At 40.6% G+C, this 16,986-nt stretch overlaps 1 protein-coding gene across 8 annotated transcripts; it reads right to left on the minus strand.

Moving 5' to 3' along the window:
- Nucleotides 1–354: 354 nt before the first annotated feature.
- Nucleotides 355–16,488, minus strand: LOC136486671 (uncharacterized). 8 transcript variants are annotated; one of them, XM_066483625.1, is made up of 17 exons: nucleotides 15,430–16,478; nucleotides 11,064–11,100; nucleotides 10,648–10,979; nucleotides 10,431–10,568; nucleotides 10,195–10,346; nucleotides 9,272–9,343; nucleotides 4,515–4,752; nucleotides 3,950–4,402; nucleotides 3,665–3,685; nucleotides 3,508–3,569; nucleotides 3,374–3,428; nucleotides 3,225–3,261; nucleotides 2,735–3,060; nucleotides 2,471–2,605; nucleotides 2,232–2,380; nucleotides 1,760–1,828; nucleotides 355–643 (listed from the first exon to the last, which is right to left on the minus strand). In XM_066483625.1, the coding sequence occupies exons 1-17, from the start codon at nucleotides 16,135–16,137 to the stop codon at nucleotides 589–591; spliced, it is 3,039 nt and encodes a 1,012-aa protein (XP_066339722.1). In that variant the 5' UTR covers nucleotides 16,138–16,478; the 3' UTR covers nucleotides 355–588. The 8 variants fall into 8 exon arrangements, with proteins under 8 accessions (XP_066339722.1, XP_066339723.1, XP_066339720.1 ...); XM_066483626.1 differs by having other exon boundaries at nucleotides 3,665–3,676; nucleotides 4,515–4,758; nucleotides 15,430–16,477; XM_066483623.1 differs by having other exon boundaries at nucleotides 4,515–4,758; nucleotides 15,430–16,477.
- Between the last annotated feature and the right edge of the window lie 498 nt (nucleotides 16,489–16,986).

A 16,986-nucleotide genomic window follows, 5' to 3' on the forward strand; every position in this document is an offset into this window, starting at 1 on the left:
TTGTAACATGTCTACATTGTTGATTTTATTTAATTGTGAAGTAACATGTTATGTGGTTGTATGAAACTGTGTTTTCCAAGAATTGATTTCAAACTTCTTTTTGTCGACTTATATTGTTTTCTAGTTTTTCGAGTGCTCATCGAGCGGGCATGCAGTCAGCTTCAATTTAGACATGGCGATGTCGTCTTATATATATTGTTTTTACCTTTTTCCACTATCGAGTGATCATTGAGCGGCCATGCGGCCAGCTCCAATTCAGACATAGCTGTTCACAGCCAGCTCAAATGTCTAGAATCTAGTTCGAGGACAAGGCACATAGTTTTCTTGGCCAGGTTTTCGCTGGTTCAATGTGCATAATGCGTGGCGGAAAAAAAAACTCTACTTACTATAACACTAGAGATCGATACCCTCTTTAACCACACAAAAAATCAAAAGAAAGATGAAGACCACATCCACCACTCAAATAAAATTATGTTATACATTTATTGTCACGCCATAAGTATTTTCTCGCAACAAACACTAATAAAACTAATAGTGTTTGCGTCACAATAGTTATTATCTCTGTCGTGTTCTGCACACATAATGGTCTTAACTGTAGTTCACTCCCATGATGGCTATTCCTTGGTGACAACCGATCGCAATCCTACACACAGTTAATATATGCTTCATTAGATGAACATTATGCTAGCCAAATATTCATGATAAATTGGAGTATACGACGGTATTACAAGTTCCAAACAATCTTAGAACCAATTAAAAGTTAAACAACTAACAAACATACTGTGTATGTAGACTATTAATGCTCTAGTCTTGGCATGTATCGCACAAATGTTCTAGTATGGTGAGATGAATAGTGGTAATTTGGTTGTCTGAATAGGTACTAGCTGGTTTATGATCGATGTCGTTACAAATGTACCATATTCAAAAATTAATACTTTTATATGAAGTTAGGATGACACTATAAAAGGAATGCTATACATATGCAGGGTTAGCCTCAGAGCAAACTTTAGATGTATGGTGTTACACAAAATTAGATTAACAGGCTAAGGCTATGTGTTGGCAACCGTTTTGCAATGGCTATCTCAACCTCTTTTTAGAACCTAAACTTTTGGTGCAAATAGTTCATTCTTCTTGGATAGTTTCTATCTAAAAACAAGTCAATTTAATATTCGAATATTATTTTTTATTTACTTAGAAAAAAAATAAGTCAGATGCTTTAACACAAAGAATGCTATATGCATACAAATGCATCCAACATGGAATTAAAATTCCTAGGAAGGTCAGTGCTACTATAGAGTCTAGGACTTTAACTGGGCGCACATATGATTTCACATTAGAATCTTCGCCAAATTTGTCTAATAAAAAGGAGTACAAACATACAACTTTGCAAAAAAATTGACAATTTTTCTTGTTTATTAGTTCAGTGGCCGGTTTTAACTAAAGGAGTGTTGTGGGTTATAACATTATCATTTCATGGTTCCTTCGACAATATGATTGAAAGTTTTAGTTTATAGATACTCTCTTTGAAAAAATGATACATCAAAGCATATTAATTAATGATTGTAATCCTAGCCATTCATACCTTGCGGATGTTTCTATCAAAATGTTACAAATATATGTATTGATTTTAATTAGGTGTCAAGCATACTACAATATGAAGTTGTTGAAGCAATGCATAAATGTAGAAAGCATTAAATTATATTTTTCTTTTCAATTGGTGATATATAGTAATATAAAAGAAACTAAAACAATCCATTACCTTCTTAAGTCTTTGATATATCCAAGAGCATGAACTACACCAAGGTTAATACCAACTATACTTTCGAGCCTGCAAGATTAAAAAGATAGCTGTTATGAAAACTACAAAAATTAACTTGCAACTTTGGGATTGTTAATACCAGCTACACCAAGGTTAATACCAACTATATGCACCATATTAAGATCCATGGTTTACGAAATTTTATTTATCTAGATAACACATAATATTTTACTTTCTATCAATATATCTATCATAAGAAGTTAATTTTTGCATGTTCTTTGGTCTGTCGCCTGTCATCTCACAAGTGAAACTACTAAAACTGTAAGAAAAAACTTCCAACCTTTCACTAACTACTTAGATCTACATATTATGAACTAAACACCTAAACAACATGTACACAGCGGAAGTATTGCTGAAGCGTCTTCCTAGAACCCTCCAATAAAATGACAGAAAAACAAGTATTTCAATGTACCTGTAGGTAGTGGAGTTCCATAAACGAACAGTCCCCTCATGTGAACCTGTGATTACTACTGGAAGTTCTGGGTGATGGTAGACACAACTAATATGACGTGCATGCCCTTTGAGTGTCTGAACAAGTCTTCTCGTCTCCATGTCCCAGATCTAATTAGCAAAGATGATGTCAATGAAGTACTGTAGTACTTTTTATGCTAAACAACACAGTGAGTGTATTCTTCAGTAAAGATGATATACTTGTGCAGTCCCATCACAAGATCCAGCAATCAAATACTGCTTCATATCACTTCTGTAACTGTGAATACAAACCAGGCCATCCGGGTGATCAGACAGCGTCGTAATGATGCTCTCAGGAGAAGAAATGTTCCAAACCTGCAAAGCAAAGCATAGAACAATCTGTTGAACTCTCCAAGGATTGAATTAGTAATATTTGTTTTGTGCATAGGCACTGATTATGCAGGAAAACCTTTTTTGTAGATAAGATCAAAATCGAAGTCAAACCTTGATTGTGTGATCCAAGGAAGCAGATGCAAAACTGCTGGTGCCTATTGGGTTAAAATTTACATGTGTTACTCTGTCGGAGTGTCCCTCAAATGTTCGAGTACACTCCCAGTTCTTCTTCCAGTCCCAGAGCTTTATCAGGCGATCCTCGGATGACGAGAGCACAAGAGGATCAGTGGGATGCACAGCCAAAGACGTGATGTCACTATCGTGAGCATCGAAGCTTGTAACTTCTTCCTCTGTTTGGTAACTGTATACATAGATAGTCCCGTAGCCATCGCCAGCGACAATCCATTCCTCTCCCACAATGAATTTAGCAGAGTAAACTGTATTTGCAATGAAATGATATTATGCATATGTGTTATTTGTCATGGAGTAAACGGAACTTAAATGTTTTCTTATTTCACGAGAGAATCATGTTTCTTCTCTCTCTCTTTTTTTTAAAAAAAAGAAAAAGTATAAATGGAAATAGTAATATCATAAAGGATACCTTGTTTCTGTGTGAAGTCAAAGGATATAGCTATGGCCTATACATAAATGAGCATATTCAATGTAACCAATTGAAAATTTACAAAGCAACAGAACTTGCCACCATTGTAGAGATGAGCAGATGAGATCGAGCAGCAACCTGCTACTTACCTGCGCTTTGTAGTCCCAAATGAGAACCTCTCCGGCTTGATTGGTCGTCAGAATCCTGCATGCACAAAGGAAATGTTAAGTGAAAAAGACTTAATAAATCATCTCGGTCGCTATGTTGTAAGACAGGAGGTAACCATGGTCCCGTCGGATGCACGTCCACAGACAGCACATGTGAAAACTTCCTATTGGATACGACCTGATTCAACCGAAACACAGAGCAACATTAATTGGTGAAAAATGTCAACAGCTGTAACAAAGAGGCAATGGTTGAAACAAATGGAGGCAAATTACCTCAACTTCTGACTGTTGCTGCTACCACATCACAGTTAACCACCATTAAAAGATAAAAAAGGAATACAATTCGAATACATGTATTAGGTGCTTAAGTCTAACATATATATACTCCCTCCGTTCTAAATTATAAGATGTTTTGGCTTTTATAGATTCTTAGCTTTTGCTATACACGTAGATATATATTATGTCTAGATACATAGTAAAAGTTATGAATCTAGAAATGCCAAAACATCTTATAATTTTGGGCAGAGGAAGTACTACATAAATAGTGGAAGTGTTTACCTGAACAGAGGTTGTCTCTTTTAGTGGGTCAGAAACAACACTTAACTTTAGCTCATGCACCTGCTTATCAGCTGCCATCTCTTTGGCTTCTTTAAAGAAGTTGGTAAACTCCATGGCCGCTGAGTCTACATTAGCATTCTGCAGCCCAACAATATCTTCTTTCAAGCAAATGGTGCTTTCTAGGGTGAGAAACTCGTCCCTGCTCAGCAGGGGTCTCTTCTTCTGATCGCTACCTGTCACTATGAATGTGTACATGCAATTTGGCGGCACAATGCAACAGAGTGGCATCTTTGCCATGTATCTCTTCGGGCACTTCGTCAGAAGCCTGACAGCAATGTGGTCATCCGTCGTGTTTCTCAGCTTTACTGAACAAGAGGTCAGCTTATTGGGCTTAAATGGTAGCTGAAGCTTCACAGGGTAAACGTCGAGCAGGTTACTGGAGACAGAATGTATCTACAAGAAGGGACAAAAAAAAAAGATCGGTAAGAATACAGGACATCAGAAACATATACAGTATCATGCACCCACATGAAAAAGATGTGTTGACATGTGTGCATGCAGCTACCTCTTCATCCGTTGACCCATTGCCCTGCGTCTGCTCTGCGCCATTACCAGTGTCCATGACATCGACAACAAAATCATTTTCTTCATTTTCTATCTCCGACTGGTCTGGCTCCGATAGTTTTCTTTTTCTTGAGCCAACTAAATCATTTTCTTCACTGCTGCTGCCAGTGTTCACAACAACTAGATCATTTTGGTCGATTTCTATCATTGCCAATCCTTTCCTGTGTGCAATCACTACCCTGTAACTGATTAAGATGTTGCCGATTAGAAGTTTTACATGTGATCAAAGAGCACAATCTAAATAAAGAGGCATGAGCATAGAGGTTAAAGCCAGACAAAAAGCTCGTTGAGCTGGCTCGGTGGCTCGTTCCAAAAATGCTCCGATTGAACTCATTTTTCTTGTAAAATAAAAATGAGTTGATTTTGAGTGACTTTTGACTCCGTCTCAGCTCGTTAAGCTTGATATGAAGTTGGATCTTAAACAACTCAGGAGACCATGACAAATAAGATTATGTCAATATTGAAGAAAGCTCGAAAAAAGTGCAGTTGGCACTCGTTATCATAGCCAACATGCTGTCAAGACAAAAAGTGCATACTTAATTTGTGCAATTTGATTCTATACAACCACTTGGCTTATATCGTCACATAACAAACCTAGCTGATAACACTACCTCTCTAGTAAAAAAATGCCATTTCGGGTTGCATGCAATCAGCATATGTTTAATAAATAAGCTATGTAGTAGTACATTAATATATATTGGTGAATACGCTCAAAAATATATATATATTGGTGAATATGTTAATTTGACTTTTATAAAAATATAACTAAATTTGTCTTATAAAGTACTAGTGTACTACATGTTATTTAAAGTTTTGCATATATACTTTACACTAGTATATTTGTATAAAAATTATTAGGTAGGGGCCTCCCCTGCTAACCTTTCAAAAAAAAAGTGGGCACAAAGTTGCCTGTTATAACCGACCATTGTAATATAGAGGTTGCCAATACTGATGGGGCGGGCATGTCCACAGCTGACAAACGTTGCGGTGATGGCAGAGATGGTGGCACATCTGGGAGCTGCAAAGACAATGCGGATGCCGCCACAATAGACGGAGAGTGGCTGTTGGCGAGGCTGCTGATGGAGAAGACAATGGCAGTGTGGTAGACGTTGCGGCCAAGACTGAGAAGGATGTGCGCTTTGGTGGACCGTACATCAAGGCCAGTGTTGGAACAACCTAGCGCGTCACCATGGTTGGTGCTGATAATGGTGGCGGTCGAGTCTTCATTAGATCGCCGAGTTGGAAGAACGTCTTTTAGAGACGACCGATCCGCGTGGAAAGGCGATCATACCCTGCACAGACGTGGTCGAGGCCCTCAGAGATGGTGATGAAATCACCCATTGAAGGCAGTGGTTGCTAGGAGAGCAGAAGGATGGCAATGAGAGCGATCTGGCATAGGACCGAGGATCGAAGTCTCTGATACTAAAGATGTTGTGGTAGATTGGTTGGGGAATGGATAAAAGAACAACATGAGATAGATTGGCTAACTCGCCCTCCCTCTAGAGGCTCTGATCTGCTTTTAGACATATGTTTTTATGAAACTGGAGGGGTTTGCACCCCTACAGGAAGCTTATTAGAAATAAGAGTTGGATTTAAAGTACAGCACGAAATAGAAAAAAGAAAGACTGAAAGAAAATAAGAGATAAACGAGAAATTACAACAATTTTTGAATCTATAGACCAAAAACGCCTGAGTCCTTGGTTTTTCCTCTTGCCGTCAGTAGCTTTAACTCCTTAAAGAAAGTTTCCTTGGCTGCATTAACTGTTGTCAGTATGTTTTTGAAGATGAGATCATCCCTCGCTGTCCATATTGCCCAGCACATTAGGATGGCTATTAACATGAAAATTTGTGGGTGTGATTGTGCCTTGATTTGTAGCAGTGCTTCCGGGAATATTGAATCATGGCTGAAGTTAATGTTAAGCAGTCTCCAGCAACTTTTGGCAAAAGGGCACTCTAGAAACAAATGTTACATTGTTTCCTCCGAATTGACCTAACAGAGCACACAATTGTAGGATTCCAACTACATGTTTTTTTCTTTTGAGGATATTTCTTGTGCTCAATCTATCCCTAATGAGGAGCCAGAAAAAAAAACCTTGTGTTTAGGCTGGCAAAAGCTTCTCCAAAGCCAAATGAATCCTTCATGAATTTGTCTGTGCCCGATGAGATTTGCATACGCTCTTGCTGATGAGAAGTCTTGTCCCCACATGTGATGCCTATGTAGACAGGGGCAAGTTGAATTCACTTGTTATGGGGTCTTTGGCATAGACGCTATGCACTGAGATGTTTCTTGTCTTACCAAAGGAGTAAAGTTCTAGAAATTCATCTTTGAGGGGTTGTTGCGTCCAGTATTATCCTGCCAAAAGAGGCAAGTTTGTCCTTTTTGGATTTGATTCATGGCTAAAGGTTTAAAGGATTCCAGGAGTTTTAGATTTTCTCTCCACCAAAAGGATCCTTTTTTATGCTTGGGAAGCTTTCCATTTGGATAATGTTTTTCCTAGACAATAGAGACCCAAGGGATGTCCTGCTTATTAAAGAACTTGTTCCAATTCTTCATCATCAGAGCTTCATTGTGTTTTTTTTTCAAATTCAGAACTCCAAGCCCCCCTTCATTTTTGGGTAAGCAAACTAAGTCCGAAGCTGCCTTTGGTGCTTTTTTTTAGTTCAAGTCAGCAACTCTCCATAAACAGTGTTTTCCAGAGGGAGCAAAGGTAGAAAGTTGGGAGGGCAGATATGACTGCATTAGTGATTTCAAGTCTTCTAGCCTGGGAGACAAAAGCAGAAGTGCTAGCCAGTCTCCTCTCACATTTGGTTACTAAAGGGACAAATTCCTCAACTCTGGGTTTGGTAAGGCCAAGGGGGAGGCCTAGGTAAGTAAAAGGCAAGGACCCAATCTCACAAGCAAAAGTGCTTGCAAGGTGATTTATTTTTTCTTCTGTAAAGTTGATTGGGAAAATCCTAGATTTTCTGTAGTTGACCTTAAGTCCAGTTCATTCCGCAAAAATGTATAGGGCAGATTCCAAGAAGAGTTGCTTGTTTTCTCCTTCCAAAATGATCAGAGTGTCATCTTCATATTGAATGATGGGAAAATGTGGGGAAGAGAGGAGAGGGATGGGTAGCTTTAAAAGGCCAAATTCTGTAGCTTTGTTTAGGAGGGATTGCAGTAGGTCTATGCAAGAACAAAAAGTAGGGGGGAGAGAGGGTCCCTGTTGTCTAACACCTCTTCTACAATGGATAGTTTTCCCACGTACATCATTGAGGAGAACCTTTGATGTGCCAGAATAAAGAATATTTCTGATCCAGGCAAGTCAGACCCTACCAAAGCCTCTGGCTTCCAGAAGATTTATGATTGTTTGATATTCAATTTTGTCGAAAGCCTTTCCAAAGTCAAGTTTGAGGATCACCATCTCTTTTTTGGAGTGGTGACACAAATGTAGATACTCAAAAGACCATGTAAGATAGTCCTAGATTGTCCTGTTTTTGATGAAGCCATATTGATTTTTATGGATAAGGCCCTTGATTATTCCTTGCAAGCTATTTGCCAGGAGTTTTGTAATCAATTTCATAGAAGTGTTTCGGAGGGAGATGGGCTTGAAATCTGAAACTGTCAAGCGGGTATCCACCTTTGGGATCAAGGTGATGTAAGAGGAGTTAATGCTCTGTTGGCAGAGATTATTTTGATGAAAAGCCCTACATAGATCATAGAAATCAGCATTAATGGTGGGCCAACATTTTTTTTAGAAATTCATTTGCGAAACCATCTGGGCCAAATGAGTTATCATTAGGTAAGGATTTGACCACATTGTCAATTTCTTCTTATGTAAATTCTTCCACTATAAAGTGGAGATGATCAGTGGGTTGGATTAGAGCTTGCAAATTGAATTGCATCTCATTAATTTCAGAAGTTCCAAGCCTTGATTTGAGAGCTTGCCAAAGAAGTTGCTCCTTCTCTGAGTGGGTTGAAGAATGGTGCTAGGGTCAGAAGCCAATCTAGCAATGAAGTTTTTTCTATGTCTATTTGTTGCATTTGCTTGGAAAATTTTGTGCCTGCATCACCAAGCTTAACCCATTTCAGGGAGCCCCTTTGTCTCCAGTATGTTCTTTGTTGTTCCAAGAGTGTGAAATTGTTTTGTTCTAAATCTCTCTCTAAAGTTCCATTCTTCCAGATTAAGGTCCCTAAAATCTTCTATTGTCTCCAGAAACTCTGAAACTAGCTTTACATTAGCTATATTTGCTTTCAGGCTTGATACATTTGAATGCCAAGCTTTCAAAGCTTTTCTCAGGGCTTTGAATTTGGAAGTGATGGTTTTTGTACAATCACCATGATGTTGATCATTTGTCCATTCCTTCTGAAGGAGATCTTGAAAGCCTGGTTGTTGCAGCCAAAAGTTTTCAAACCTGAACACTTGACCTTTTGGGGTAGAGGTTGAGAAGGTAATTGCCATAGGGTAGTGATAAGAGGTTTCCATAACCATAACCATAACCATAACCAAGGATCTAATGATACTTCATTTGGTAATATAAAATTGCTATTTTTTACAAGCTTAGTTAAACACAAGATAGTTTGACTTTGACTAAACTATAACGTTAAATTTTCTAGGATGAAGGTAGTAATTTTTTTAAGCTTCCATACTTTATGGGTTGTGTCTATAATGCTCATGACAGTTGAACCACAGAACAGGGGATTGTTTTCCAGCATACCTTCTTGAGCTATCCATACATACTTTTACATCATGAACTTCTCTGAGGCCAAAGTTAAACGTTCTCTCAGGCCTGTTAGAGCACAAGGCATTTGTTATATAAGGAGACAATCATTGAAACGTGTGTAGTGCATATTATAATTTAAAAAGATTAAAAAAAGAGATCCAACCTAGGAGGAAGTAGGTGGTTTTTCATTATTATTAAAAAGAGAAATAAGCAGAAATAGGAACCCAAATTCAAGCCGAGATAGGACTTGAACCTCGGTCGTTGGGTGCACGACCACACCTCCCACCCAACCAGTTGAGTTAGGCTCCTACTGTCCTTGTGGAAATCAACAAAACTCATTTTTCAACTCAAATAGTATTAAGTGAAAGTGGACAAACAATGATAGTAAATTAGCAGAAACATGGTAGTAAAAAATAGTATATATTTGTGTCAGTTGATTCCTTTTTATCATTTTTGGGAAAATTATGTAACAATGATCAATGTAATTCACAAAATAAAAAAATGTAACAATGATCAAGATGTATGCTACGGCTGTAAATGTGATACAAATAGTAAAAAGAGCCAGAACTCTGTTTTCATTATATAAAGAATGTGAAATGTGATACGGTACATCACAATTTTTTTTTGTAAAAAAGTTTTACCTCTGCTTTTAAGAAAGCAACACATCACAATCTTTTGATGTCAATGAATGTAAAGTTTTATGCATGTCCTTGGGCATTCCACAATCACTATACTCCAACAGGATGATCAATAGAAAAGAAGCAATTATACATCTGTCTGTAGCATTGCTGCGCTTTATTTTACAGGCACATATATTTTCTCTGGTCTCATTGACAAAATATTTCAGCGAACGCTGATATACCCAGCCTGTCATGTGTAAGCTGTCCTACGAGCAGTAAAGTGTAAAGTGCTTTTACCTGAGCGTAGTTGGGTTCCACAGACAAACAGTTCCATCTTCTGACCCTGTAACTAGTACTGGATGCTCGGGATGGCAATAGATTAGGTAGACTGAACCAAGATGTACGCCTTCAACTGTTTGAACAAGACTCTTTGTGTGCAAGTCCCGAATCTGATTCAACAAAAGAAAAAGATTATAATTGAGAATGCTTCATCGCATATGTTGCACGTCATGGTTACTGAGAAGACGTCACACCTTGACAATCCCATCATTGCCACCGATAATCAGATAATGATGGCCACCATTAGCAAAGTAATCGAAGCAATATATATCTGGGTCATTATATTCAGACAATATGAATTCAGCAGAACCAGCAGACCGGTGACTACAAACCTGAAGAAGTATGGTCCATAGGTCGTCAATAGACTATACTACCAGATTGACTTAAGTATTGGTCTGTTGGATATACTACCTTTATTCCAGCATCGCCACGAACTGCAAAAGTATCCGTATCCTTTATGTTTAAAAAGGTGAGTCCATAGACATGGTCAAAGTCAGCAAACTCAAATATTCGAGTGCATTCCCAGCCCTTTTCCCAGTCCCACAACTTGACGTTTCCCTTGTCCACACAAGCTGACAGCACATATGGCTCAGTTGGATGAACTGCCAAGTCCTGTATGTGTAAGTGTGCTTTGAAATGCGCTAGTTGTTGCATTGCCTTGTAGCAATACACATGAATGTAACCATCCCAATCTCCAGCCACAAGCCATTGCTTGCGTGCAATAATTTTGGCTTCAATCACACCTGAAATTGTAGTGATTAATCTATTTATTAGCAAGTGAGTGCGTCGGAAAAGAAACAGCTAGAAGTAGAAGTAAAAATAAACACCTATTGGTGGAAGCTTATTCGATAGGTCCAACTTTGCCTGCACGTAGACAGAAAAAGCCGTTCGTTTTAGTACTCCGAGTAGCCGGTGGTATTTACATGAGGCCAGAACACACAATCACTGCCGGTTATGCTGGAACCGGCAGTGTTTGCTTAACACTACCGGTTCATAAGCCTAGGATTCAGAAAAGTTAGGAAAGCTATTCACCGAGCAGTGAAGGCACCTATCGCAGTTGGCTCAAACCACTATCCGGCAGTGACATATCACCGCCGGTTCAAGCCATAAACCGGCAGTGATGGCAAAGGCTATGAACCGGTAGTGATATATCACTGTCGGGTCAAGCCACGAGCTTTGGTGTTGACCCGATGTTCTCTGCCGCTGGATCCACCAAACCATCAATTGGTTGAGCTTCTCCACCATTAGATCCATCTACCACCATTACTTCTGGTTATAAAACCAGCGTCTGTACACCTCCACGGACAGAGGAGCTAGGTCCCCTGCATGTGTGCCAGTCATTTGAATATAGTCTCAATATGTGTTCTCTGTGGGAGGAGTCTCTCCATATACACCTTCCGTTTTGTAGTCAAGATGAAGCATGAGAGGTACTATAAGAATGTTTGTAAAGATAAAGCCACATCAAAGCCAAGGTGTGTTGGCAGCAGTGCAACCATTCCTTAGTTTGTTGGTATTCTGTGGCCTACTGCTAGAGGCATGGGTTCATCACAGCTCCAAACCCTTGCCTGTTGGTCAGCGTTGAGCCAGAGGCAGCAATGCAGCATAGACTCATCATGGCTCGCAGCCATAGTGGTTCTCCACCCTAGCATGCTCCTACACTTTTGACACCCCCACTCGGGTGTTACAAGAATGATTGTGAGGGGGTTATATTATAATGTGTTTATAGATTTTGATGCTAACATTGTCCTAGTCGGTAAAACATTTACCTCTTTTCTGAAAAGATCTTTATTATTGTATAAGTAAATTTATTGTAAGGTTTTTGTTATCATATATATCTTTTGTGTACTCTAGATCTTTATAAATTCATATATGTTGTTGTTCTAGAATGACATATACATCGTTTACAAATTGGATACACCACATGTAAGGGTCTCAAACACAGGTATATAAATCATGCATCCAAGAAAAATACAATAAGTGCACATAACTTTTAGCACATCTTCCGGTATCAGTAGGTGTATATATCCAATGGTGGACAACTCATGCATGTATGGGTAGGTGTATCCAACTGCCAGGTCCGAGACATGCCAACAATGCTGTATGGACTATCCGAAAAATGATTAGGATTGTGTACACATGGCAGGAAGGTCCCATCACTGCCGGTTGAAATTATGAACCGCCGGTGATATTGGATCATCAGCCGGTTATTGAAAGAAACCGACAGTGATGTGTCAGTATCACTACCGGATTTTTGCTTAACCCGACAGTGTTACTGATACAATGCAGAAACCCCAACCCAAGCCCCTTCTTCCTCCTCCCGCCCAACCCGAGCACATTCATGGAAGGAGGCGTCTTTCCGCTTTCCTCTTTTGCGGCCATTTCTCACCAAATTGCTCATGGAGGGGGTTGGTTTTGAAGGATTGACATGATCCCTTTGTTGTAAGGTGGTAAACTAGTAGTCCTTTGAATTTGTAGCTGGTCTTGTTGGTCATATTGTCTTTGATTCTCATGCTCTTGATTGTTATCAAATTTGCAGAGCTTTTTTCGTGAAGGCATCTGAATTTTGGTGAATCCACTTGCGACTGGCAATACAATGTTAGTACCTTTGTGTACTCACTTAATATGTATCTACGTAGTTTGCTTTTGTTAGAATATTGGTTTTGATTTTTGTCATATGGGTGACCAGTTCTTGATGAACCAATGAGATACACATAATTTAATTTGAGGCTACATTACCTACCAAGTATTTATTTTCAGAATAGCATTTATTACCTACCAAACATTTAATTTAGACATGTTTGAATTATATCTGGTATAGGATTTGGAAATTTATTATTATTGGACATTATATTTACCTAGTGAGCATTTATTCTTCATAGGGCATGCATTCATAAACTTGAAACTTAAACTAAATCCAGTGCCCTGTACTTTTTTTTTTTGCTAACAGATGGATCAAGGATGGATATGCGGTCTGGGTCCTATGGACCTGCAGTTTGTGATGGGCATCGACTTATTTATCAAGGCCGCCAAAGCTTATGTCACAGGTGATCCCCTGAATGAAGGACGTGTGCTGCCCATGCAGGGTCTGCAAGAATCTGAGGAAATTTCGCAAGCCTAAGAAGATAGGATGTCACCTGGTTACCCAAGGTTTTGTGGAAGATTATAAGTCGAGATATGGAATATGCATGGTGAAGAGGGTGACAATGTAGCGGATGACCAAGGTGGCAATGATGAGAGCATACCTGGCGAAGATGTGGTTAATAATAATGTTCTTAGGAATATGTTAGCTGATGACACCGTGGACGATGGGTTCTCTAAGATGCTATGTGATGCGTAGTCAGGATTCCTTAGTCCAAAACAATTGAAAAAGTCAGAGAAAATGAGGAAGGATGGAAAAACACCATTATATAAGGGTTGCAAGGTGAGCAAATTAGAAGTTATCAGGCTATTAGAGCTGAAATCTACTCATAGTATGTCTGGTAAGGGCTTCAGAGACTTGTTATGTTAGCTCAAGAAACTGGTACCAAGGCGAGCAAAGCAACGAACAGTTTGTGATGCTTTGACTGAACTGAGTTGGATTCCAGATATTCAAGGTGCAATCACTGTTACAATCATTGCTGAATTTCTTGACCTGTGTGACCTTTTCTCGGAGGTAGAACTGTAGGCCGAGAGTGAAAATTCCCACACATGGTGTTTCTCTTCTAATGGAAAATACTCAACAAAATCAACATATGAGAGTTTGATTGTTGGGGCTGACCATTTCAGTCGACCTAGGGAGAGAATCTGGAAAAGTCAGGTGTCTGGTAAGTGCAAATTCGTCATGTGGTTGGTCGCTCATAATAGGTGTTGGACTGCATATCGCCTTGCCAAACGGGGGTTACTGCATCATGAACATTGCTTGCTATGTGATCAGATCTTGCTATGTGATCAGGAGGAAGAAACAATTGTCCATTTGCTTGTGTCATGTGTCTTCACTTGACCAGCGTGGTACCTCCTCTTGCAGCAAGTGAGTTTGGAAGGCTTAACCCCCAGCCCAATGATGTTTCCTTTGATGATTGGTGGGCACAAACAAATGATAGAGTGAGTGGCCCAGTTCAAAAAGGGCTTAATTCCATCATCATTTTAGGAGCTTAGACAATCTAGAATCACCACAATCGTTGTATTTTTTATGGGATTTTGCCAAGCTTGAATGAGGTTATGTTGTTCATCAGGGAGGAGCTACACCTTTGGTGTTTGGCTGGGGCTCGAGGGGTCTCTCATCTCCTCGCCCTTGTGCCAAGTGACAATTGATGTTTTGTTAATATCATTTTAGGTTTAAGTTTACAGGTAAGCATGTAATTTTTGTTGGTGTGTCTGGTTGTTTGGTTACAAACCTTTTTCTTCTTAATATTACAAGTTACTTAAATTGCTTCGGTTCTCAGTTGTGGTATTTTCTTTTTGTTTTGAGTTTACAAACTACTACCTCCGTCAAAAAAAGGACGCAACTCCAGCACATTACTAAGTAAAACTATATCAATTTTGACAAAATTTATACAAACAACTACAAATATTAATGATATCAAATAAGTACCATTAGATTTATTACTAAATATGTTTTCATCCTATGGCCTTGTTTAGATTGCAAGTTTTTTCACTCTCTCTCCATCACATCAAATCTTTGGACATATGCATGGAGTATTAAATGTAGATAAAAAAAATAACTAATTACACAATTTGATTGTAAATTACGAGACGAATCTTTTGAGCCTAGTTAGGCCATGATTGGACAATAATTGTCAAATACAAACGAAAGTGCTACAGTGCCAAATACGGATTCCTAACCCCAATCTAAACAAGGCCTATAACTATTTTAGATTCATATTGATATATGTTTCTATAAATTTGATCAAACTTAAAATAAATTAACGAAAGACATACCTAACGTCGTATCTTTTTTGAGACAGAGGTAATAGTTTATTGAAACGGTCCTATACACTCTAAGCTTATGTGTTGTAATTCCATAACACCCTGTTTGGATGTAGACATTGGAGCCCAAGCATTGGAATTGGAATCAGGTTTCCTCAACGCTGCTGTTTGGATGTACATAGAATTGAGATTTGGCATTCAAGACCGAATTCCTTGGTATTGAACTATGACTGGAAGGGGTCTATCCCAATACTAAGCCCGACCCCTCTGTATTGAGTGGAATTGCACCTGACATTCAGCCTCTTCCCCGTGGGCGAGCGGCGGCGGGCGAGCGCCCTCTTTTCCGTGGCCGGCGACCTCCTCTTCCTCTTCCCCATGGCCGGCGGCGCAAGCTCCTCTTCCTCTTCCCCATGGATAGCGGCGCGAGCTCCTCTTCCTCCCCATGGCCGGCGGCGCGAGGTCCACCATGGACGGCGGCACGAGCTCCTCTTCCTCCCCCATGGCCAGCAGCGTGAGCTCCACCATGGACGGCGTCGTGAGCTCCTCTTCCTCCCCGCCATGGCCGGCGGCGCGAGATCCACCATGGACGGCGCGCGTGAGCTCCTCTTCCTCTTCCCCATGGATAGCGGCTCGAGCTCCTCTTCCTCCCCATGGCCGGCGGCGCGAGCTCCACCAGGGACGGCGGCACGAGATCCTCTTCCTCCCCCCATGGATGGCGGCGCGAGCTCCTCTTCCTCCCCGCATGGACGGTGGCGCGAGCTCCACCATGGACGGCGGCATGAGCTGCTCTTCCTTCCCCATGGCCGGCGGCGTGAGATCCACCATGGACGGCGTCGCGAGCTCCCCCATGGCTGCAGTCGAGCTCCCTTCTCGGCAGCTCCTCTTCCATCTCCGCCGGCGGCGAGATCCACCATGGACAGCGGCACGAGCTCCTCTTCCTCTCCCCATGGCCGACGGCGCGAGATCCACCATGGACGGCGTCGTGAGCTCCCCCATGGCTGCAATCGAGCTCCCTTCTCGGCAACTCCTCTTCCATCTCCGGCAGCGGCGAGATCCACTCGCGTCCTCCCCCACTGCTTCTTGTCGACGACGGGGAGGAAGGGCCGAGGGTCGGCAGCGACCACCCCATCTCTAACTTCCCGCCTCCGCGCCCGACCATGTTGCGGCCGAGGCCGCCTCCGCCTACGCGCCCGTCATCGGTGGAGAGCTCGGGCTGAGGGTGACTTGCCGGCGGAGAGCCCTGGTGCAGAAGTAGGACGGAGAAGAGGGACCGAGGGGGGAGGGACAAGGGAGACAGAGGGCCATTTCAATGCCTGGCCATCCAAACAGAATTTTGACTTTATAACCTTTCTAGATTCTAGCTACCAATTCTATCTACAACCAAACAAACGATTTGGTATTGAACCAAATTCCATTCTAAGGCTGTATTGGTATTGGCACCCAATTCAATACCTCTAGCACAATATCTACGTCCAATCAGAGCCTAAGAATTTTGCGCCAAGAGTTTATTTTTAAATAATAATTTAAAAACGACTTTGACCTTCTTATAACCGTATATCTTCCTACTTTGTAGGAGTCCAGTGAAGTCTAAAAAACCAAACTTCGACGGCTCCTCCTCTTTGTTAATTGGTTTTGAGTTGGTGGAGCCAGAGCTGTTGCTACCAGAGTAGCAGGTGAAGGCGAAGCTAGATCTATCCTGAGGATGGCCAAAAGAAAGCCTTATATTCTAGGGTAAAATATAATTTACACCCTCCAACTATCGTCAAAGTATAGATTTCAACCTCGAACTTCAAAACCGGATAACTTTGGTCCTCCAACTCTTGAAAAAGTTCAACTTTCATCCTT

This window comes from Miscanthus floridulus, chromosome 10 (genome assembly GCF_019320115.1).
Source record: "Miscanthus floridulus cultivar M001 chromosome 10, ASM1932011v1, whole genome shotgun sequence".
NCBI classification, from domain to species: Eukaryota; Viridiplantae; Streptophyta; class Magnoliopsida; order Poales; family Poaceae; genus Miscanthus; species Miscanthus floridulus.

What these genes read in the sequence shown, in the direction of transcription:
- LOC136486671 (XM_066483623.1), bottom strand. Translation starts at nt 16,137, where the DNA reads ATGGGGGAGCTCACGACGCCGTCCATGGTGGATCTCGCGCCGTCGGCC. An exon ending in GAATAAGCTTCCACCAATAG is followed by an intron (nt 10,980 to 11,063) that starts GTGTTTATTTTT and finishes CTACAATTTCAG; the next exon opens with GTGTGATTGAAGCCAAAATT. An exon ending in TGTATGGATAGCTCAAGAAG is followed by an intron (nt 4,759 to 9,271) that starts GTATGCTGGAAA and finishes CATCTTAATCAG; the next exon opens with TTACAGGGTAGTGATTGCAC.